Source organism: Platalea leucorodia, assembly GCF_965183815.1.
Source record: "Platalea leucorodia genome assembly, chromosome: 9".
Lineage (NCBI taxonomy): Eukaryota > Metazoa > Chordata > Aves > Pelecaniformes > Threskiornithidae > Platalea > Platalea leucorodia.
Genome location: NC_138831.1, coordinates 28868674 through 28891001, shown reverse-complemented (window position 1 = coordinate 28891001; position 22328 = coordinate 28868674). Strand labels below are relative to the sequence as shown.

General features: G+C 51.4%; 1 protein-coding gene across 2 annotated transcripts; it reads left to right on the top strand.

Annotated features, from left to right (window-relative positions):
- The first annotated feature begins 548 nt into the window (after positions 1-548).
- On the top strand, positions 549-21725 carry PKM (pyruvate kinase M1/2). Of its 2 annotated transcripts, none has more exons than XM_082322192.1 (11): positions 549-659; positions 6203-6372; positions 6756-6847; positions 9813-9944; positions 10165-10351; positions 11185-11455; positions 12117-12267; positions 13546-13698; positions 17162-17328; positions 20197-20378; positions 20929-21725. In XM_082322192.1, exons 2-11 carry the CDS (start codon positions 6222-6224, stop codon positions 21033-21035), a joined length of 1593 nt encoding a protein of 530 aa, XP_082178318.1. In that variant the 5' UTR covers positions 549-659; positions 6203-6221; the 3' UTR covers positions 21036-21725. The 2 variants fall into 2 exon arrangements, with proteins under 2 accessions (XP_082178318.1, XP_082178317.1); XM_082322191.1 differs by lacking the exon at positions 17162-17328 and adding an exon at positions 17833-17999 and having other exon boundaries at positions 564-659.
- The last annotated feature ends 603 nt before the right edge of the window (positions 21726-22328 follow it).

Genomic DNA, 22328 nt, shown 5'->3' with positions numbered 1-22328 from the left:
CCAGCACAGTGTCCCCATGGTCCCAGTGCAGAGCATCCACATTGGGTCCCCAATGTCACCAGCCCAGTGTCCCCAGCCGAAGATCCCCAATGTCTCCAGCCCAAGGTCCCCAGGGTCCCCAGCACCCCGGGGGGTCAATGAGAGGCTCAGGACCCTCCACCACCACCCTAAAACACCCAGTGCCGCTGCCCGTCCCGCAGAGACAGGCCCCGACCCCAGCCCTTGGGGCCCACCAGCACCCCGGAGCGGTCGGAGCCGCTGGGGGGGTTCGGGGGGGGGGGGGGGGGGGGGGGAGGCGCGACGGACGCGGCGCCTTTAAGAGCGGCGGGGCAGGGCGCGGCCCCTTTAAGGCGGCGGCCACTCTCGGGCTGCGTGCGCGGCGGGTGCGCCGCCGCCTCATTGGCCGGCTGGGCGCGTGCGGCTTCGCGGCGCTTGTCTCCGCGCCTTGTGCGTCCGCCGGAGAAAGGAGTCCCGGCGCCCCGCCTCCTCCCACTCCCCCCTCCCCCGAGGGGCGGGCGGCGGAGGGATCCGCGGGGGGGAGGCGGAGGGAGGCGGTGCGGCGGCCGGCCGGGATCACCTTGGCGGGGCGGCGGGGCGGCGCCCAGAGGAGCGGCGGCTCTCGGAGAGGACGGGCGCGGGGCGAGGCAGGGCGGCGGCAGGTAACGGCGGCCTGAGGGCCAGCGGGCGGCGGCGAGCCAGCAGCGGTGCCCGCCGCCGCCATCCCCGCTCCCGCCGTCGGGCGAGGGTCTCCCTCCGGCGGCGGGTGAGGGGGGGCGCGGCCGCGGTGCCCCCTGGGAAGGTGGGGGTGGGCGCGTGCGGGGGGCTCGCGGGGCCGAGCACGTGGCGCGGCGCCGTCCCGCCCAGCGCCGCTCCGCCGGCGGGAACGGGGAGGGGGGGTCGGTCCCTGAGGCGAAGCACGGGGGGGTACAGCCCGCGCCCCGCAGCCGTGGGGTAGAACGGAGGGCCGGGCCCGGATTGCAACGTCCGGGCCCGGTTTCCTGATGGCTGGGGCTGGAGCGGAGTCTGCTGGGAGGCAGATGGAGACGGAGAGAAGGGCTTTGCCGGGCCCCCCTCAGCCCTCCCCGCCCGCTTGCGTTGGCGTAGGAGCCGCGGCGATGCTCTGAAGGGCATGAGCTGCAATCAGCGTACGGCTGACTGAACTCGGCAGCGATGCTGCAGCCTCTTTCTTCCCCACCTCCGCGGAAGAGAGGGGCCCCTTCTCCATCTCCCCCCCCAAATTCTGCCTGCCTGAACACGTCCGAGTGATTCGGACAGCCTCCTGAACTGTGAAAACCTTTGCACCGTGTTTAAACCCTCTTTGCAGGGCTAGCTGGGCATGAATAGTGCTTTCGTCGGCGGACAATGGCAACCTCCCGACTGTCTCCTCAGATTAATAAAAGTAGACGGCAAGCTCTAAAAACCTGCTTTGTTCTGATAAGGCGACTCGTTATCGGCGAGGCCCAGGTTAACGAATCAGTGTTTCGCGGAGGTTTTTGTGATGTTAATGTCTTAACTTTCTGGCTACCGCTTGCTCCTGTGAAGGGCTGTCGCTAATCGTGACTTGCCTTAGCCAAAAGATTGGATGACAAAGAGTTTTTTTGGTTACCCAGATACCTCCAGGGAAACTCGAGAGCTTGTTGTGCAACCAGGAGTGCTTAATTAAAAAAAAAAATGCAGTCCTAAGCACATAATTTTATGCCCGACATCCCATTTATAAAGCAGAATTAAGGCTAATTTAGAGGAGTTAAAGTTTGGTGGCCTGATGGGTGATGCAGATGCCAGCTCACTTCCAAACCGTGGCCAGAGGAACGAAGGCCTGCTCTGCCCGGGCAGGAAGCTCTGCTGCGAGCCACGTGCTTGCGGCGGGAACCCTCCTCTGAAACCCTGCCGAGAAACTTCGCTGTCGCTGGGTGACGAGCTCGCCGGGGCCCTGGCGCTGCTGTCTGTGAGCCCGTTGCTCCAGCAGCCCGCGTTTTTCTTCACTACCTGCCCAAAGCAGTAAATTTTACAAAAACCTTGATTTATTGGGGTTAGCTGGAGTGATCCAATGCCAGCGTTAATTCCCTTTCCACATGCCGAACTGATAATTTAATTTAATACAAACAAAACGTTTCCCAGGCTGGCCGGACCACGTGCTGGTCCTTTATCTGCCGCCCGGCCGGAGGCCACTGTTCGGCCCTTGTTCTCCCTGGGGGAAGGCGGTGCCGGGGCCCCTGCAGCGTGTGGTGATGGATGGCACGTAGGGGAATGGGGCTGCAGTACCTTGTCGCTGCCGCCCGCAGCTGGGTGCGCAGCAACTCTCCATCCTGGAGCTGGGGATGCAGCAGAGGGATCTATACTTCCACCTGGAGGTATATTTACATTTAAAAAAAAAAACCAAAAAACTTTTATTTTGTAATGCAAAAAAGATTTTTACAGTTTCGTTGAAGGCAGCTAGATGGTTTCTGCTGGTGTGGGGCCAGGCTGAAAGGCTCTTTGTCCTGTGTCCAAGCAACACGCTGCACATGCTGTAGGTGTGCCTGCACTACAAATACCCTCGAGATAAGTCTTTCTCGTCGACAAACATCTGATGCTCGTCATCTCAATTCGCTTAATTTTTTTGTTAAACGTTCTGTATGCCTTTGCCCTGCAGGGAGGGCAGGCTCAGCTAAGTCATATGTGGCTCTGACGGCTAATCCGTCTGCATGCAGGAAAAGTGCTGATGCTGCCCAGCACCGTGCAGGCTGGCCTGACGTTCCTGGCCCCCGTAACTTGTTTGCTGAAAAGCCAGACAGGCATCTCCGTTGCAGAGCTGCGGCTTGCTGCTGGGGAGAGCGTATGCCAGCCGGGAGCAGGTGGTGGCTTCTGGGTCTGGTCCAGCGTTGCAGGAAAGAGATGGCATTTTGGGGTGGCCATCTTGTACTTACGTAACAGCACGCTGCCACCTCCTGCAGCAGCAACCGAGGGAAGAACGTGTTACGCTCCCTCTCTGGAAGAGGGGCTGTATTAAAAGCCTGCTTTGGCACAGAGCTGGATTTTTTGTTTTGAGTGCCTCAGAATGAAGAAAGCTGATGTTTTTCTAGGCTTTTTTTGGGAATCTGAAGGCCTGCCCGGTTTCATAACCCTGCCCTTCTCAAATACAAGTGCTAACTCAAACCATTTCTGCCTCTGGCCAGGGACACAGGGCGTGAGCAGCCATGTTCTGCAGCGTCAGTGAGGTTGTGTAAGCGAGGTTGACCAATAAAACCCAAATCGTCACCCGCCATGAGCCTCCCCGCTGCCTGCCTGCAACTTTTACAGGCAGTAAAACATTTTTGTCTGGCATGGAGATGGTTAATGCCGGTCCTGCCTGGGGACAGTCCCTGAGGCCTTGCCGCTGCAGCTTCCACTTCCCTTTGTCACCAATAACGGCAAAGGCCTGGCCCAGGGTGGGGATTGCTGGGGTGGGGATTGCTGCTGCCTCTCCTTTCTCCGTCCCCGAGGGCAGATCCAGAGTTGCCATGGATTTAGGGTTTCTCCCAGCCGACCGCAGGATGAGCTGGCTGGAGTTAGTCACATCACTACTGCAAAACCGGTTGTCCTGACCTTAAACGGCTCTTTCTAGAATATTCAAGAGCCGGGGAGATACCAGAAATCTTTGGGACGCCCTGCCTGAAGCACAGGCAGCCCAAGTAATAAACTTGGGGATTTAATCGTTATTCCTTGAGGAAGAAATTCGGATTTATTCAGTGCTGGAAATATTCAGGGTTTGTAGGGTATTGCTTACCCCCCTTCCTCACTCAGCCCAGACTGAGTGCTCTGTGTCTTTCGGTGTCCTTGAAGTCCTTGCTCCTCTGTTTGATTTCCAAAAAAACAACTCTGGACTAGTGGGAAATGCCAGACATTCCTGTTATATTTACAAGACTGGTCCTTCCAGTAGAATTCAGTTGATGCTTTGTAAATACATGGTAATGGAAGGCAGGAGGAAGTATTAAAAAGTGAAGCTTGTTGGTAGCGGGACACGGTGCTGCGGGCAGATGGGTATTTGGGATACTTTTTGGCTGCTGCGTTTTTGCTCTCGTCCCTGGACAAGGTCACAGTGTCTCTGATTAACTTTACTGAGCTCACTGAACTGCTGGAAAATCTTGTGAAGGGGATTCTGACTGGGAACTTCACTTTCCTTTCTCTATATATTTATAAAGACTTTAGGGGGTTTAAAATTATATTTGCAAATTACTTCAATGGGTGGGGGATTTGCATGAGATAGGGAGAACTCGCCTGCCTATTTTTGAAAACTTCCAAGTCATGCTCTGGATGCAGTTTCCGTCTCTGAATCCCCTTGTTTCGTATTTCTCTTGTTCCCAGAAGCTGTGCAGACCCACTCGCCCATGTTTGTGTGGAGGCGATTTCCCAGCAAAGGCTTATTTTTTTTTGGCATCTAGAGAAGCCGGCACTGCTCCGCAGGTGTCGCAGGATGCGGCAGCAAGTGTTAGAGGACTAAAACACAATGTTTCGGGCTGACCAGTGGGTTTTCCTATAATAATGGGACTTTGTCGGGCTTTTTATGTGGGCAGACCTTCTTGTACTGACTCTGGTGAATTAGCAGCTTCTGGCAGGGCTGAGGGAAAGGAGACTTTGCCAGGACAAATTATGGTTTTCGCTGGCCTGATTCCTTTGTGCCGCATGGGAGCGAGGCAATGGTGAGTCAGGGCTGCCTGCGAGAGGATCTGCACGTACGTGGGGAAGGTCTGCGGAGCAGAAGCGGCGGAGGGGAGGAGCGTCACCGAGCCTCTACAGCACCAGGCAGGCACATGGCAGGCTGGCAGGGGATCTCCCTGCCTGTTCCTGAGAGGCATGGCTTCATTCTGGTCAGCCCCACTAGCTTTGACAAAGCTTTTGGGTTTATTAGTGCCTCTGTTTCAAAGCTGAATACACTGAGCTGGCTGGTGTATGCAGCTAACACCATTTTGTGATTTACTGGGCATTTTTTTTTGTCTGCTTCAGGCAGGCAGAACAAAACCCCTGCTCTATCCCTGCCTTTAGCTGAGCAGCAGCCCATGTTTCTATGAGCACCATGCTAAAGGCATATTGTATAGGTGAAGGCAGCTTATGCTGAAAGAGCAGCCTGCTTTGAATATCTTCTGCGTCCCCAGGGGATGAAGTTTGAAGTCAAACCACTGTTCGAAGTCACAACTAGTGGTCTGCCCATGCCAGTAGCCACCGCCTTACATCACTCTCTTACCGGAGGCTTTTTGAACGCCGGCAATCTAGCCTGGGCAGGTCGAAGAGGACAAACAGCTTTTAGCTGCCACTGCTACTTGAGAACAAAATTATTTCAGTGTGGCCTGAGATGCACAATTAGAAATGCCCAGGGGCACCAGTGCTGCTGGGAAATGAGAGTCCTCCCATCCCAGTGGACAGTTAAGCTTCAGTTCAGCTTCCGCTTGGGATTGCGGACTGTTCCTGCTGTTGTGGGGATGCTCTAGTCCTGTAGAGGCAAGCAGCCTGAGTTCAGAGAGGTTTTTTTTAATCCAAACTTTGAAAGAAATAACCAGTTTTAAACCTTGTGATGGTTTTCTGCTGCCCTGGGTGAGGGGGAGTGCAGGGACCGGGGGAGACCCACAGCATCTTCAGTTTTAAGAGGGACCTTGAGCGTATTAAAGAAGTCTTCACTCTTTTACATGTTCTCTGCCAAGGTGTTGTGTTTAATCAACTCAAGTCTACTTGCTTGTACAGGCTTAAAGGATGGGTTTTAAGCTTAGGCAGACTTTGCCGTGATTAGGTGCTTCTCAGCAGAAGACTGCCCACCTAAGAGCGTATCTGCAGTCACGCTAGCGCTGAGCTGCCCGGGTCCCCGGTTGCAATGGGAAATGCAGTCGAGGCCTGTAGGAAAAATGACTTGAGAGCTGGGAGGGAGGAGGCAGACTCTCTGCCTGCGCACTCAAGTGCTTGAATTTTGTTGCGTTGTGTAGCTCCAAGGGAAGACTGGCAATGAAGAGAAGCTATGAAGGGAACATCTGCGTAGAAGGCAGGTGAGCTTTGGGTGGTGTATGTGGGGGATGACATGGAAATAGAAGTGTGTCTTGCCTGTATCTAAGACTCTCAAGTAGGAACATAAAGATAGTTTGACTTGGTAGCAGCTTTCTTGTTACCTCCATATTCATCATGTAGGTGTGTTGGTGTCTCTGCTGGATGAGGAAGTCTGGGTGATTCCTAAACCTGGCACCACCTTCTTCTCTTCTAGACACAGGATTCCAGCGACGATGTCGAAGCACCATGATGCAGGGACCGCTTTCATCCAGACCCAGCAGCTGCACGCTGCCATGGCGGACACCTTCCTGGAGCACATGTGCCGCTTGGACATCGACTCGGAGCCAACCATTGCGAGAAACACTGGCATCATCTGCACCATCGGTAAGCAATTTCTAAATAGGGGAGAATTGCAGCTGTGAACTCCTGTGTTGGTGAAACTTGTTAGGAAATTGTGGGAAGGCTTCAGCTTTCATCCGTTGCCAGGGCTGAACTTGTGTGTCGAAAGAACATGACTTTCCCATGTCTGCCTAACCCATGTTATTGCTAGGAGTGAATCTGGTAGCCAGGTAGATCAGAACTGCTTAGGTTCTGCTGCGGTCCTCAAGGCAAGTTAAAACAATCTGCTATGGTGGAGATGGACTGCTTCAGTGCTGAGCAAGTCTGTATCCATTGTACCTTTTCTCTTCCACATGAAACAGTCTGGTGTGTGTGGGTTATCTCATTATTTTTACAAAGTTAATATTCAAACTGTTTCTTCCTCCTAGGCCCAGCCTCCCGCTCGGTGGAGAAGCTGAAGGAAATGATTAAATCTGGAATGAATGTTGCCCGCCTCAACTTCTCTCACGGCACCCACGAGGTAAGGGTGGGGTCTGAGCTGATACAGCCGTGGCCAGGCCGTGTGTGTGTCTGCTGACCCTGTCCCTCATGGAAGAGGGAAATCCAGCTTAGTCCAGACCAGCCTTGGTGTGGGAAGGCGAAACTTAGCTCTGCTTTTGGGGAAAGCATGCTGGTTGTACGTATTGAGCCTGTGTAATTGCTGATAACATGTAAGTGCTCTTTCTGAGCCATTCTGAAAGCAGTTCAAGTTGGTTCCACACCCTTCTCTGTACCAAGGAGCCAGGTAACTGACACTTGTGTGCCAACTGCTTGCCATGAAATCCTTCAGTTCTTCCCTGTGTCCTGCCGTTGGGTGTACAAAGCTGCTGCTTCTCAGTTAATAGCAGAAGCCAAGAACATTTGTCCCTGTTTTGCTGTGTACCTCTGCAGGAGTATCCAACTATTGGTTGCTTGTCTCATTTCTTATTTTGTTGCTGGGGGGTTTGCCAGCAAGCAATCAATGAATAACCTTGTTTGAAAAGGAAACTGTTAGTGATTTGAAGTAATTACTGTGCCTGGTTGAAAAAAATTGAACTCCTGGGTTTGCTTGGCTAACCAGCTGCTCCGGTTGTGTTGCTGGCAGTCATGAGGTTAGCACCACGATACTTAGGAGGTGGTGCGGTGAGCTTATAAGAATAAGGTCAAAAGAAATCAACACTGTTCGTGGCAAACAAGCCCTTATTGATATAAATAGATGAGATCCTCAGCGATACTGGAGGAGCCAAAGATCCCATTCCAGGTTGCCTAGAATGCCACCTTGAGCCTTCCCACTGAGTTTTTTTTTACCCTGGCTGCCCTCCAGCTTTCAAAATGTCAGACGGTAGCCAGTAGCAGCTGTAGGTGGCTTTACTTACTGAACCGTGAGCCTCGTGCTGCGTAACAGCTTGGCCTCTCACCCTCGTGGCCTTTAAAGGCCACAGGGCACTGTCAAAATCGAAAGGTCTGATACTTAACTGTGGATGACTGTCAGACCTTGACTAAACACCCAGGGGTAGTGTCGATGCATAGGCTGCAGTTAGCAAAATCTGCCTGAAAGGGTAGCGTGGAATAACTGCCTCTCAGTAGTCCAATCCTGCACCTGGGTGGCTCAGCAGGGAGTTGGTGGCCAGACTGAAACTGGGAATTTTCACAGCGTTGCTGCCCAAGTGAGCTACTGCTGTGTTTTGCGTACTTGTTAGCTGAGGACAGGGACTGTGGCTTTCTGCTTTGAGTGAAGTCTAATTGCACATCTCGTACAAATGAGGTTAGATTACAGCAGCGTCTGGTCTTGCTGTCATCTGCTGAGTTTGACTGTCAGCCGTAGCCGATCTTAAGTCCCCTCCTGGTTACTCCAAAACACTCCAACTTCCAGTGAAGCCCCAAAGAGTTTTCATCTGTCACAAGTGCTTTGGTTCTTGTGTCCACCCTAAAGCATTCAACAGGGCTTCAACTTTTAACAGAGGTGCTGTAGCACCTGGCTGCAACCCTTTTATATAGGAAAAAAAATTGCTTTCACTTCCAGCTCTGCCTGCATTCCTGTTCTGCATACGTAACTCTTCAGGAAGTCAGGCTCCCTAGGAGCCAGTTAGTCATCAGTATCAAACTAAAAAGGAAAAATCCTAGGTGACTGGGACCAGATAAATATAATAGCACTGTTCAGGCAAGTTTTCTGTCCTGCATCCGTTTAGGCTGCAGTGCATGGAAGGGTCGGGGCCTTCTCAGTCTGAACTTGCACACTCGATCAGTAAACCAAGTAAGTTTTCCTGCTCTAAAGAATTAGCAGTTTTGGTGTTTCTCTGGCCAAGGGCATGCACACGAACTTTAGCACAGCTTTTTCCAGCCCCACCTTCCTGGTGCTGGATTATTGTCCCTGCAATACTGAAGTTTGTGTGTGGGGCTTGTGTCAAGGCGGATGAGCGGCATGAGGGAAGCCGGGTGTTTCCAGGTGAGTCAGGTCAAACATTGTCCGTCTGTGGAACACAGAGGAGAAAGGGTATTTCTTATCTGCAAAAGTCTGTCAACTGTTACACAACTTGCAGTCGAGGTTATCTTTTAATGTTGTTTAAGCAAGTAAAGTAAACTGATCTGCTGGTCATCTGAAGCTTGTTTGAGGTAGTTGGGATGGGAATTTCCCCACAGAACTGTCTGTCCTGAAACTGGCAGTGTTAGCGAAATGCTGTTGCACACATGAAAGTTTGGAAGCTGGGTGCGTGGTGCTGGAGTCTTGAACTTCTGACTGCGATTGCTTTGGCGCTCAGAATAAAATGTAAATACTTAAATGGATAATGTCCTCTTAGCAAATCCTTTATCCTTAGGGGAAATTTAAGTTATAAAAGAGCTTGTCAATCTGCTCGCTTGTGGAACTGATAAGAGGGGTCAGGCTTGGAAGTCTGTGGGGGAGTTGGCAGTGCAGAGAATGGCATCCTTCCTTCCATGCTCTGAAGGGAAGAAGAGAACAGCCATGTGTGGCAGTCACATAGCTGTGACATTCTTCTGGCATTCAGTCGTCTTTCCATGCACATAATCGTCCAGCTGCCAGTGCTGCTGATGTTCTGCCATGTTGAATAGGCAGGTGTTCAGCAAAGCTTTTGGAAACATTCTTCCTAAAGGCCTGTTGGTCAGTGGGCCTTCTTCAAATGGCAAGTATATGTCCTGATGGAAAATCACTTCAGCTGAGTGCTTGGGCTGTCTCCTTGAGTTGTCCTTCTGGGATTAGAACTGGGGGCACCGAAGGCACAGCCAGATAACAGCTGGACTCCACTTTCATGTAGGGAAGGCCTTTGTATCTTCACACCCTGCTTTTCTGGAAGCTCAGTCTGAATTAAATTCTCAAGCTAGAACTGAAATCGAGCATAATGTGAGAGCAGAGCTGTCAGCTTGGGCAGCGTTTGGGGTGCGTAGTGATCTTTTTCATAAGTGGTGGAGTAGAAATGTCCTGAATGTTTCCATCTCCTTTTCCTTGCCAGTATCATGAGGGCACAATCAAGAACGTGCGAGAAGCTACAGAGAGCTTTGCCTCTGATCCCATCACCTACAGACCTGTGGCTATTGCACTGGATACCAAGGGACCTGAAATCCGAACTGGACTCATTAAGGGAGTAAGTTGCTTTTTTTTTTTTTTTTTTTTTTACTCCCACATTTTTCAGAGCGTGAAACTAGATATCATGTTATGCCTGTGGCCTTTTCTAAACGAAAAATGTCTCTAGGAAATGAGGTAACGAATCAACTACCAAAAGTTTTGATGAACTGCTGCAAGCTGGGAGGTGGTGGTGTGCTGGTTTTTACTGGTTTTGCTGAAATGCATGTTTTGGCATGCAGAGTGGCACAGCAGAAGTGGAGCTGAAGAAGGGTGCATCTCTCAAAGTGACCCTGGATGATGCCTTCATGGAGAAATGCGATGAGAATGTGCTGTGGGTGGACTACAAGAATCTCACCAAGGTTGTAGAAGTTGGCAGCAAAATCTACGTGGATGACGGTCTGATTTCCTTGCTGGTTAAGGAGAAAGGTGTGTAACAACCATTCCAGCTATGCCTGTTTGTTTGGGTTTTTTCCCCCTCAAAAAGTATTTGTGCTTTCCCTCCAGTAACTGCTTGCAGTTGTGTATTAAAGAAAGGAGTATGTGGTTCTTAACGCTGTAGTGAGACTCTGAGCAAAACTTTCTCTACTTCAACTAGCAAGTTTCCAAAGACTAACTTCAGCTGGGTTTCACTAGGCTGTCATCTAAAACCCCTCTTCAAAGGTGAATGTGTGGTAGGGACATGCCAGTGCTCATGATCAAAGCCTCTTTAGCCAATTCATATTTTAGCCAGGCCAATTCATACTTTTAATGCAGTATTCAACTGGTTTTACAGCATAAACCCTGAGTTCTGTGGCTAGAGACAGAACTAGCTTTGGCTGGTAATGTAGGGGCAAGGTTAGTTCCACAATACTCCCTTTGTAATGCTGCCTAAACTGCTCTAGCCTCAAGGTATTGCCTCTAATCCCAGAGTGTGTAGGGAGATGGAGGTGAGGCTTTTGTGGTGCTCAGTTTGGTATTCCAGGGCTCCTGTGTGCAGAAATGCAACCTGGTGGTTTTTTTGAGGAGGCAGCCCCAACCTCCCACACGGAGCAAATGGCATCTTCTCCAAGAACAGCGTAGAAGTGGTTTTAAACCGGTCTGTTGTGCTCCCATGGGTAAATTGCAAGCTTGTTACATAAATGTGCTGAAGAGAGCGGTGATGCGCTTTTATCACATGTGGTCGCTGTTGGCCCTGCTGTTCTCAGGCAGGGAGGTGGTGTGGGAGCTGGCAACGGGGACCTTTCTGGTAAACACTGACTGTGGGAACACATGTGTTTCAGGCAAGGACTATGTCATGACGGAGATTGAGAACGGTGGCATGCTTGGCAGCAAGAAGGGAGTGAACCTGCCTGGCGCTGCGGTTGACCTGCCTGCAGTCTCTGAAAAGGACATTCAGGACCTAAAATTCGGTGTGGAGCAGAATGTGGATATGGTGTTTGCTTCTTTCATCCGCAAAGCTGCTGATGTCCATGCTGTCAGAAAGGTGCTAGGGGAGAAGGGAAAGAACATCAAGATCATCAGCAAGATTGAGAACCATGAGGGTGTGCGCAGGTGAGCTTTGTGCAGGTGACACTTCAGGTTTGTCACCCTGTATCAATGGCAGAACACAGCCCCTTCACGCTGTAGTCAGGATTCCTGGTCTCTGGCTTGCCAGCAGCAGCAAACTTACTGGTCTGAGTAACAGGGTAGTAGGGCAAGCCATAAGTTAATACCATGTGCATGAGACTTGACGTAGGTGCGGTATGAGCAGTGGGTTGTGTAACTGTCACACGCCCTGAGTTCGTGGGGACAGTGTCACGATCTCCCTGCATCCCTGAAAAAGCTGTAATACTTTTTGTAGCATGTGTGAGCTCAAAGTTGAGCAAACTTACTGTTCTGGATGCAAATCAGTGAGCTAATGCATGGGAATCACCAAGTCTGTGACAAACTATCAGGCTAAAATAGATCAACTCCCTCTCCTCTCGATCTGTCTTTGTATAGCTTTAGAAAGCTTTATATAGTACTTTATATATGCTGTGACTTGGTCTTGTTTTTCTTCCTTCTACCTTGGTATTACAGGATACCAAAATGGCACATGGAAAGCCTGTGTGCTGACAGCGTAGCTGCGTACCGCATTCCAGAGTGATGCTCCCTTTCAAAGGGGGAGGACAGAACAGAAGGGAGGGTGCTTTGCAGAAGAAATTGGGTAACAAATCTCTTCTCTTGCTGTCAGGTTTGATGAGATCATGGAGGCCAGCGATGGCATTATGGTGGCCCGTGGTGACCTGGGAATCGAGATCCCTGCTGAAAAAGTCTTCCTTGCCCAGAAGATGATGATTGGGCGCTGCAACAGGGCTGGCAAACCCATCATCTGTGCCACTCAGGTACTCAAAACGCAATGCTAGCTTGTAACTGCCGGAGTCTGGCAGGGTGTGAATGTCAGTAGCTGTCATGGCTTGATGGCATTTGCTAGAGAGTGAGATGCCAAGAGCAAAGAGGTTTTGCTCATAGCTGAATAGCTCGTCTTGTGGCACTTCTTTAAAGATATGTTTGGGATCTTCCCCAGTAAGGTTACAGGACCTCTTGTGTAGCTGCTGAAGGTTTTACCCCTCAAAACTTAATGCAGTATGAGCCTTTTGGGCTGACTAAACAAATTCTGGGAAAAAAATCGCTTATGCTTTGCCTTGTAGCAGCACATCTGTGTCTAACAGAGAAGACTTGCTAAGTTTCCCAGGTATCTTACAAGATGCGCCCACACTGCAGTATCAGAAGGAACTGAGTAAAAGATCCATCTCCTTATTATTCTGGGAGCTGCTAGTGAGGGAGAGAGAGATGATGCTCAGCCTCACTGGTTCCAGTAGGGATCATGTGCGGATAGTCCTCAGGCACTGGGAGGACTGGTTTCCTGGCTGTGCTTGCTCTGTGCACAGGCTGTGGAAGCAAAAACTATCTCTAGACACTAGGCATCAGACAAGGTTTTACTGGATTTACAGTGGCATATGCTCCTTCCTCTTCCTGTATTGCTACTGAAATATAACTGAAATGCTGCCTCAAAATACATTTCTTGAGGAAATGAGTGATGTTTGCCTGGTGGTGAGCTGCAGCAGGGAGAAAGCTGAGCACCTGAGGAAGACAGAAGAGCTGGCCAGGCTTTGGTGTGTGGAATTATACTAGCTTCTGGGAGAAGGGGATAGGAAGAGCTAACCTCATGGGAAGCTGTCCTGTTTCCCGGTCTCTTCATAGCGGGTGCTTGGGAGACTGGTGGTGTTAGCTGTTCTGAGTTTACTAGCCTGTATGTATTATATAAAGAATTTGAAATCTTGTATGTATGAAGATGACGTTAGTTGGTGCAGACCTTGCTGTTTGCCTATTTCTAGATGAAAAAAAACATACCCCTAGATGGTAATTTGGGAACATGTGGCTGGATTTGAGCTTTACGTAAAGATGTCTAATGCAATACTCTGCTCTAAAGAGCTCAGAGTTCCCTGGGCCAAGCCCTATGCTGAAAAGTTAAATTGGAAAGTCAGAATACTCTTGTCCCAGAGTCCTTAGGCTGCATCCTGTCTTCTGCCCTATCTATAAAGTATATTGAAGTGCACTAGCGAAAAAGCAGCTAGTTGCTTCTGCAGTGTCTTGATTTCTTTGGATTTGTTATCTTCCAGATGCTGGAAAGCATGATCAAGAAACCTCGCCCGACCCGGGCCGAGGGCAGCGATGTTGCTAATGCCGTCCTGGATGGAGCAGACTGCATCATGCTTTCTGGAGAGACCGCCAAGGGAGACTACCCGCTCGAGGCTGTGCGCATGCAGCACGCTGTGAGTACTGCCTCTCCCGCAGGTGAAAATAGCAGTACGCTCTTGCCCTGCATCTTCCATCTGAGCCAGGCACCTGAAGATCTAAGTGTGTCTGGTGCTAGATGGCAGCACCTAGCAGGCCAAAGTAGCGATTTTTTTGTTCACACTCCTGCCGTGGGTGTTTCTTTACCTAGCATGGTCCTGAGGGCCTGAAACCTCCCTTTGTGTGCTCTGAACTATTGTTGGGCAGAGCTGAGAACTACTCTGCAGTGCTCTGAGATCTAAAACTTCAGTTTTTGTTTAGGCCAGGGTAAAGGGTTTTTTGCTGTTACCTTGGTATAAGTTTCTCCAAATGCCCTATTAGTTTTGGCATATTAAATGCCCTAAACTTCTCCAAGGTCAAGGAGCTGCTTGAGCAGTTTATCTCTAGATAATGAAGGTATCGGCTGACTCCGCCATGGGGAAGGCGGGGGAGGCTTGTGAGTCTGATTTACAGTGCTGTTGCGTTCAGCACCTGGTGTGCTTGGTGTTGGGGGAGTTTGTTGCATGAGTACTGACAGCACCATATTTTTACATGCCTGAACTGCCAGAAACCTCTGCTCTGCTTTGAGTTCACCCAGCTTGCGTTTCAGCTGATAAAAAGCCTGATGTCAAGTATCTCCAAGTTACCAAGTGCTGTGAATCGCAGCAGTGATAACTCTCACCAGTTTTGTTTGCAGTTCAGATCATATAATCAACTCAGCTAGTGTTTGTTTGCAGTGCATTATGTAAATATCTTTTACCTTTATCTGGTCACTATGGAGTGGTGTTTTTTGCACGTGGCAAATACAAAATATGACTTGATTACTGGGCAGTGACTGCTGGTTTATAGCCTGAACACTCATGGTGCACCTAAAACGTTCTTCAGTTTTCACCCCTTAAATCACAAGAGTTGATTTTCTACCAAGAGTGGGAAACTTGCTGCAGCAAACCTTACACCTGGCTTTCCATTCTGGCATTCTTAGACTCAGGCAGGTTGTATTGTACCTGTAGCCTGAGCTCAGGATCTGTTGCACATGCTTCCCTCTTCCTGCAGACCTGGGAATAGTGGTGTTCACTCTGCCAGGCCCCTGCAGAAATACTGAAGGTTTTAACCCTCTGTGCAGAGGAGCAAATACAGATTCACTTCGTTTAATATAACATGGCACAGGCAGCAAGGTGCCAACTCTGTCATGGTAGGAGCATGTCCCCCTACAGTCAGGATCTTTCATCTGAGCTAATTCACATGGTGTTAGTCAAGAGAAACCCTGCCCAGCAATAACCCTGAATAACCACGGTCTGAAAATCTGCAGCATGGCCAGAGCAGATGAATATTTCCATCTGAAGTGGCCAAGTGGTCATAGCAGGGAGAGAGCACCTTACTTCTGGTAAAGAGCGGCTCCTGTATGTGTTCCCTGGCCTGAAATTGGTATCAATTTAGGTTTATGTATTTGTTTATCCAGTGCTGCTACAGGATTATTCCAAATAAAGCTTCCTCTGTAGTGAGGTGCAAACAGCAAACGTGGGCTGTGATGCTGAGAATGATCGGAGTCTGTGCCATATAGTAGCCTTGCACCTCTCTAAAAGACTTGACCTGCCTGTCCTCAACCTGTCCCAGCAGATTTGCTGGGACTCTGCAGTGGTTTCACTTAGCAATCCCTTTCTAGCCAGCCTCATAGAAATGAGCTTGCTCTTCAGTAGCTGGCATCTCCGTGACAAAAATGCCATGTGCTTTGAGTTTAGTAGCAAGCTTCCAAATATTGGGCAGGCCGTTTCCTGCTTGTGGGATTGGGCTTCCTTCCAATTCCAGTCCATGATCCACACTTGTCTTCAGATGCCACCCTGGCCATGCTGTCTGACAGGACCAAGGTTTAAATAGCTGCTCTGTTTTCCTTTCTCCCACCTCCACCCTGGTATCTCCACCTGCCTACCAACTGGAAACCCTCTAGCCATTTCTGTATGAGTAAACGCAGCTGTGACATGGAGTTAAGAATTGCTGTGCCCTTCTGCAGCCACTATCAAAGCAGATATGTTGTATACACATATTCTTTTACAATTGGGGAATGCAGGTTTCCCTCTAAACTCGGGTTCACTCTGCGTGTTATGCAGAGCTGCCTGCCTTTGGACCAGGAGCTGAAGATAAACTGCCTGGCTACCAGCTCTTGCATTTGGAGTAAGTATTTTGAGGCGAATACTCCCATTTTATGTAACGGCAAATGTAAAGCCAGTAGTAACAAAACTGACTGCTTTAGGACCAGAGTTGGCACTGGACTGCTGTTCCTGCCTGTCACATGTGTCCTGGTATTTTTAGACATAAGATGCTTAACTACTTTGGCTTAAATTGATATCTGTGGAAGAGGGATAATTCCTAGCATCACATTCATTAACACTAGAGTAGCAAAATTCTTTTGGAAGGGGTCAAACTACAAAGCTTTCACTATAATGGCACTTCAGTCTCTGCTTAAACATCAGCTCGTCACGCTTTGTGTAGCGGCTGCTCACTTTCTGGAGTTACTGGATGAAGTTGTCCTTGGAAAGATGATCAACCTTTGCATGCTTTTCTAGTCTCTGCAAGCCTTCTTTATTGGGTTGTCAGGGGCTAATGCAGCCTACTGAGATGAGAATTGTCTTTAAATGTGAGTGATTCCCAGCATACTGGGATGAATAGATTACTGAACTTGTTGCAAATGCTTACCCTGAACAGAAAACTCTTAGTTGTGCCTCTGTACCTCTTGTCTGTCCAAGTCTGGCACTGTACAAACACCCCAGCATACATGTTGTGACAACCCTATAAGGAAGACTTGTTCCTATTTATTTCTCTATTACTGAAAGGGAAGTTGGTAAAGCATTTGGAGGTGAAACTTCATTGGCTCTCAAGTTAAACTAAACCTAATGAAGTAGAGAGAGAAAGTTTCCCAACTTCAGGGGTGGTGTTGAAAGTGCACTGCTTGCACGTTGGCTCCATGAAGACTGTTCCAGCAGTGCTGAGAGTGTGAAGGGGGGACATGGAGCTACAGAGATTTCCTCTTGAGGAGTTGCAGGCAGGACCATCAGCAGGCTGGTAGATGGCATGAGAGTCTCTCAAGGAAGTAATAAGCAGCTGCAACAAAGCACGGTCTGCCTCTGAGCTCTGGTCCTTGAAAAACAATCTGTGTTTGCGTGCTCTGAAAGGACTCCAAAATATAGCAAGAATGCCACCTTTGAAATGCCTGCCCAGTGACCAGGGCCTGCCAGTTAAATGGCGTGGTGGACCAGCCAGTGTGGCTGTGGCATGTTAGACTGGGTTGCGTTCAGCAAACTCCTAACTTGAGAGCCAAAAAGAGTTTCACAGCCTGACCTTTAATATCCTTGTGCATGCATTACTATGACAATTAAGCAAATTAACATGATCTCATGTTACTCTGGTGTATCTTTCCTTCTTTTCTTTCCTCTTTTTCTCCTCCTTCCCTCTTACTTGGGCCTGCAGATCGCTCGTGAGGCTGAGGCCGCAATGTTTCATCGTCAGCTGTTCGAAGAAATTTTCCGCCTCAATGTTAACAACAGGGACCCTGCCGATGCCATGGCAGTAGGCGCAGTGGAGGCCTCTTTTAAATGCTTAGCTGCAGCCCTGATAGTTCTGACCGAGTCCGGCAGGTAGGGCTCAGAGAGGGGCTTGGTGCCAGTTGTTTCCATGAGTAAAAACACGCTCCGTTCTAACACTGCAAATATTTAGCAAGCAGCTTTCTGCTGTGGTATCAGCCTTGCATAACCGCTGCAGTCTGAGTTGAGTTCATCTCTGTGGCAGGGAGGGACTCCAGGTAGGCAGGAGCAGAGCGAGAGTGCCTGGCAGTTGGCATGAATGTCACCCGAGTGTGGGCTCAGCAGGGCGAGGTGACTCAGTAGGTGCCACCAATTCAGAAGAGAAACCTTGAGAATCGAATGGTTCCTCTAGAAGGCTGTGCTGTTTGGGTGGCTGATTGTTGCAGCCATCACCCCAGCATGCTGAACTAAATCTGGGCTTGCTAATTGGTAACTCTTAATGTCAAAAGCTGACGGTATTTGTGTGACACCTTGCTGATAGAGCACCTCGCCTTACCCTGTGCCGCCCCGAGCGAATGATGTGAGTGTTGTCTTCCCGAACGCATGTTGCTCTTATAGATTGCCCGGGAGGCCGAAGCCGCCATCTTTCACAGGCAGTTGTTTGAGGAACTGCGTCGCCTGACTTCCCTGAACTGTGATCCCACGGAGGCTGCTGCTGTTGGCGCTGTGGAAGCGTCCTTCAAGTGCTGCAGCGGGGCCATTATTGTCCTCACCAAGTCTGGAAGGTAGGAGGTGACAGGTTCCCTCAGGTCAAGCCCACTTCATGATGGGGTGGGGGAAGGAGACTCGCAAAAAGATGGCTTTGAAGGACTAGAGCTGTAACTGTGAAGCCCAGGTTTTGGCAGCGACTGAGAGCACAGGCCGCCTGCCTGCAGTGCCGGTTCCTCAGGAGATGAGCAGAGATCTCAAACATCTGCACATATGTAACGTCTGAGTTCCTCAGCCTGCCTCTGCCAGCGTGGCATCAGCACCGAGCCCTGCCTCCCCCTCACTGTTGCGAATGGCATCTCTGCCAGCAGTGCTGGCTGGAAGAGTCGAGGGAAAATAAGTGTTGCAGCTTCGATTCAAACTTCTTGGCAAGAAATCCTCGATTTAACAGTAAGGCAGAAGTTCGCCTTGGCTTTTCATAGTAGCATCCAAACTATAGGTCCCTTGCTGAACCTTTTGGGCATCAGCCCTACTTGCCTAAGCCCGAGGGGTGAAGAGGGACTACTTAGCGTAGAATTGTTAGGCAGGGAAACTGAAAGCGTTGGAAATTTCCTCTTACAGGCTTCCTTATGCCTGCCGGTGAGTAATCTCACTGAACAGGCAGGCATCTGGCAGGCACCCAGCAGCCAAGTGCTGCCTACACTCTCAGGTGAGCTCAGTGCCTTGGCTGCAGGTGAGAGACAGCAATGCAGACACGCTGGAACGATATAGTTTGGGATTTCTGTCCAGTGACAGTGACAACCACTGAGTAGAGACTCACTCTTCCAGTTGTGGAGAGGAAGCTGAAGCCTTCCTGATCACGTTTTCCATCTAGAGGAACTAGGCTGCCTGCCATCAAAGCACGTCCAACTGTAAGTCTCAGACTGCTTTCTGGAAGAGAATCTGAATTTCTTGCACTGGATTTGGACCAAAGAAATAGTGCAGCAGCAGAGCTGTGATTATGTGCGTTGGGCATGGTCTACCTGAAGAACTGGACCATCAGTGAATCCTTCACCCAAATTTACAGCTTAAAATGATTTGAAGCAGCCACTTTCTGCAGAGATGAGGAGTGACTATAAGCACTGAGTTTCTGGATACCCTCGTGCTTCTAATGTTTCTTTGTAAAAGGTTCCAGTCTTACACTTGACCTTTTTAAAGGGATTTGAACTCTGATATTTGAATATTTTTAGCTGGGGATTCTGTTACAGCCTTCGAGTACCTGGGTCTCCTAGAGCTACCAGGAGGCTTCTTGGGCAGCGTGGGAAAGATTGTCTGAGAGCTGGCACGTGTGTTTGGGCGCTTCAAGCAGGCTGCTACTGCCTACTTCAGGCAGCAATCTTTGAGTATTGCTGAGCTTAGCTCCGCTAAAGAAGGCTGCAAAAGTTAGTGGAGATACTGGCATCCTCATGGAGCTGTGAATGTCATGGCCTTGCAGTTTTAATCTCCATTTATTTGCAGATGCGCTCTGTAAGCAGTGCCCAGGGAGGGGGAAGCTGTAGTGTCCACCCAGCCTGTGCTCCTTGTTACGTTAAGGCATTTTAAGGATTCCATGCCCAACTTCCCGGTATAAATTTTGGCCTCAGTTGCATTTACTTCCTGTTGGGCGCAGGAGCAGAGCTCTGTGCAGAGGAACCAGCCTCTTTGCTGGCTTCAGCAGGTGACCGTGGCTGGGAGGCAAATGGCTTCCTCCTTGGCAAGCTTTGGGTAGCGCTGCTGGCGTGGGCTGTTGCCATCCCGTAAACTGGGAGCTCCTCAAAATGGAGGGAACTTGAAGGGACCCCCATTGAAATGCCAAGGGCTGCTTGCAGAGGCCAGAATAAATGGCAGCTTGCCACCTTAACGTAGCAACAGAGACAAATAAAGGCTTGTTTTTGGGACCAAAACACGCAGATGGCACTTCCTAAACTCGGAGGCGAGGTGATTTTCACCACAAGGCTGGAGTAGGGACTGTTGCCAAGGACGGCCTTTGGTGGTGGTCTGCCCAGTTGCCCAACTGAGAATTCAGCAGAGCATCAAGCTCATTGGTGAGCTTGGCTCTTGCCAGCATCTCCTGTGGTTACACTCTGTGTCCCTCCAGGGGTTTTGTGGAGCCCTCCAGGGTGACAGGCAAACCTCACCGCTGCTTGTGCTGTGAGCAGAGGTGTCCCTTTGGCTGTACGCAAGCTTCCCCAAGCTCACGCTTGGGTGGCTGTGCCTGTAATGCGGTGCTTCACCTCTCGTCTGGTTTCCTTCTAGGTCAGCACACCTGGTGTCGCGGTACCGCCCGCGGGCTCCCATCATTGCCGTGACCCGTAATGACCAGACGGCGCGCCAGGCCCACCTCTACCGGGGCATCTTCCCCGTCCTGTGCAAAGAACCAGCCCATGATGCATGGGCGGAGGACGTGGACCTCCGCGTGAATCTGGGCATGAATGTTGGTGAGTGACACCCCTCCAGCCTCAGCTGGGGAGTGGTCTGGTGGGACATGGTGGTCCTGAGTGCTTCAGATGGTGCTTTTGGGGTTACCGATGGGGACTGGTGACACAGGGAGAGGAACTGGCTGGCTGTGTGGTAACGATATCCGATTGGGAAACGGGGGACGGCAATTGCATAACCACGGCTGCATCCGATGGGGAAATGGGACAGCGGGTTTGTCACAGCTGCCTTAAAATAGGTTCCAGCAGAAAACCAGGTTGGTTTCAATGTGATAAGTGCTTGAACTGTGATGCTGATTGCTCCTGAGGGACAAGAGAAGCCCGGAGCAGGGTGACTCCTTTCTCCAGCCCCTCTCCAAAGCCCATGCTGTTGAATTTCAAGCTCTGTGTCGCAGAGGAGCCCAAAGCAGAGGCGAAGGGTCTGAGATAGGTGGGCAGCAGGAAGATGGGGGTCTTGATACCATGTGTGGGGAGTGGGTGACAAGCCACGTTCCCCTGCAGCAAGCTTATGGGAGCCGAACTCTTGACACCTCCCTCTCTTCTTTTCTCCTAGGCAAAGCGCGTGGGTTCTTCAAGAGTGGTGACCTGGTCATCGTACTGACTGGCTGGCGCCCCGGCTCAGGCTACACCAACACCATGCGCGTGGTGCCGGTTCCCTGAACGACTGACTCCAACCAGCAACCACCTTCCTTCCTTCCCCTTTCCCCTCCGCTCCCCTCTCCCCTCGCGTTAGACCAGCCATCGCTTGCGATGTTCTCCTTGTCCCTAGAGTGGATGTAGGTTGCTAAACACCACCCAGTGCAGCAGCAGCAGGGGGAAGAGACCTTAAATCACTAAAAAAAAAAAAAAATATATATACTTGAAGTGTTTAGCTTTTTTTAAAAACCTCTCCCTGGAGTGAGGTATGTCAGTCAGCGTCAGAGGTTCCTGTGTGCTGCTGGGCCCCCTCGTAGCCTAGTGCCTGTCCTCAGGGTGTGACATATCCCTCTCCCTGCCCCTGGTTTGGGGTGACGGGGAAGGGGAGAGGTGACGTGTGGTCAGCGGTTCCCCTGTACCCCTCCTCGCTCGAGGCAAGCTGCTACTCACCCCCAGCAGAAAACTCTTCCCCGGCCACAACCCGCCCACAGACCAAATCCAAGGTGAACCCAGCCCCCTAAAGCTGTTGTTTTTCAGGGGTGGGGGCAGAAGAAGGGTGTTTGCCACCTCCGAGCGAAGGGTGTCCCGTGCTCCCCTCGCAGCCTCGTCTCGTGTTAGTTGTGTTTTCCCCCCAAACCCAGAGCCTTCTCCCTCGCCCCGCGCTCCGGCGGGGGGCAGAGCACAGCTCCATCAATAAAGAGAAGCTGAAGCACCCGCCGGCCTGCCGCGCTGCTGCCTGGGCTGAGGGGGGCGGTGCTGGGGGGGGGGGCTCCCGCTGGGGCTTCGGGCAGGGCTCGGGGGGGGGTCCTGCGCTCAGGGGAGGGGCCCTGGAGCCCGGCCGCGTGCGGCGGGCCCAGCCGCGGGTCCCTCCCTGCCGCCACCCGCGGGGCTGAGACCCACCCGGAGCTCCCGCCGGCGCGGGGCAGGAGCGGGATGTCCGCGGCCCCTTTAAGAGGCGGGTTCTCGCTAGACTCCGCCCCCTCCCGCCAGTGGGCGGGGCACGGCGGCGGGCGGTAGCGACCAATGGGGGCGCGCGGCGGGGGCTTGGCGTGGCGGCGGGCGGCCAATGGGCGGGCGCCGTGGCGCTGCGAGGAGGTCGGGCGCGCGGGGCATGACGGCACCGGCCAGCGCGGGGCCGCCGCGCAGGTAGGGGCGGGGGGGGTCTGGGAGCTGCGGGGGTCCCGGGAGCTGCGGGGATCCCGGTACCGGGGGGCGGCCGGGAGCCGCGGGGCGCCTCCCTGTTACCGCCGGGGAGCCCGGTGCCAGCCCTCGGCCTGCCCCTGGCCGGCTGCCGGCGGCGTCGCGCTCTGAGGGGAG

Bases quoted from the DNA above. Each gene is read 5' to 3' on its own strand.
- PKM (XM_082322192.1), top strand. From the start codon at position 6,222: ATGTCGAAGCACCATGATGCAGGGACCGCTTTCATCCAGACCCAGCAG. The intron at 6,373-6,755 runs GTAAGCAATTTC...TCTTCCTCCTAG, and splicing joins TGGCATCATCTGCACCATCG to GCCCAGCCTCCCGCTCGGTG. The intron at 13,699-17,161 runs GTGAGTACTGCC...TTGGGCCTGCAG, and splicing joins CTGTGCGCATGCAGCACGCT to ATCGCTCGTGAGGCTGAGGC.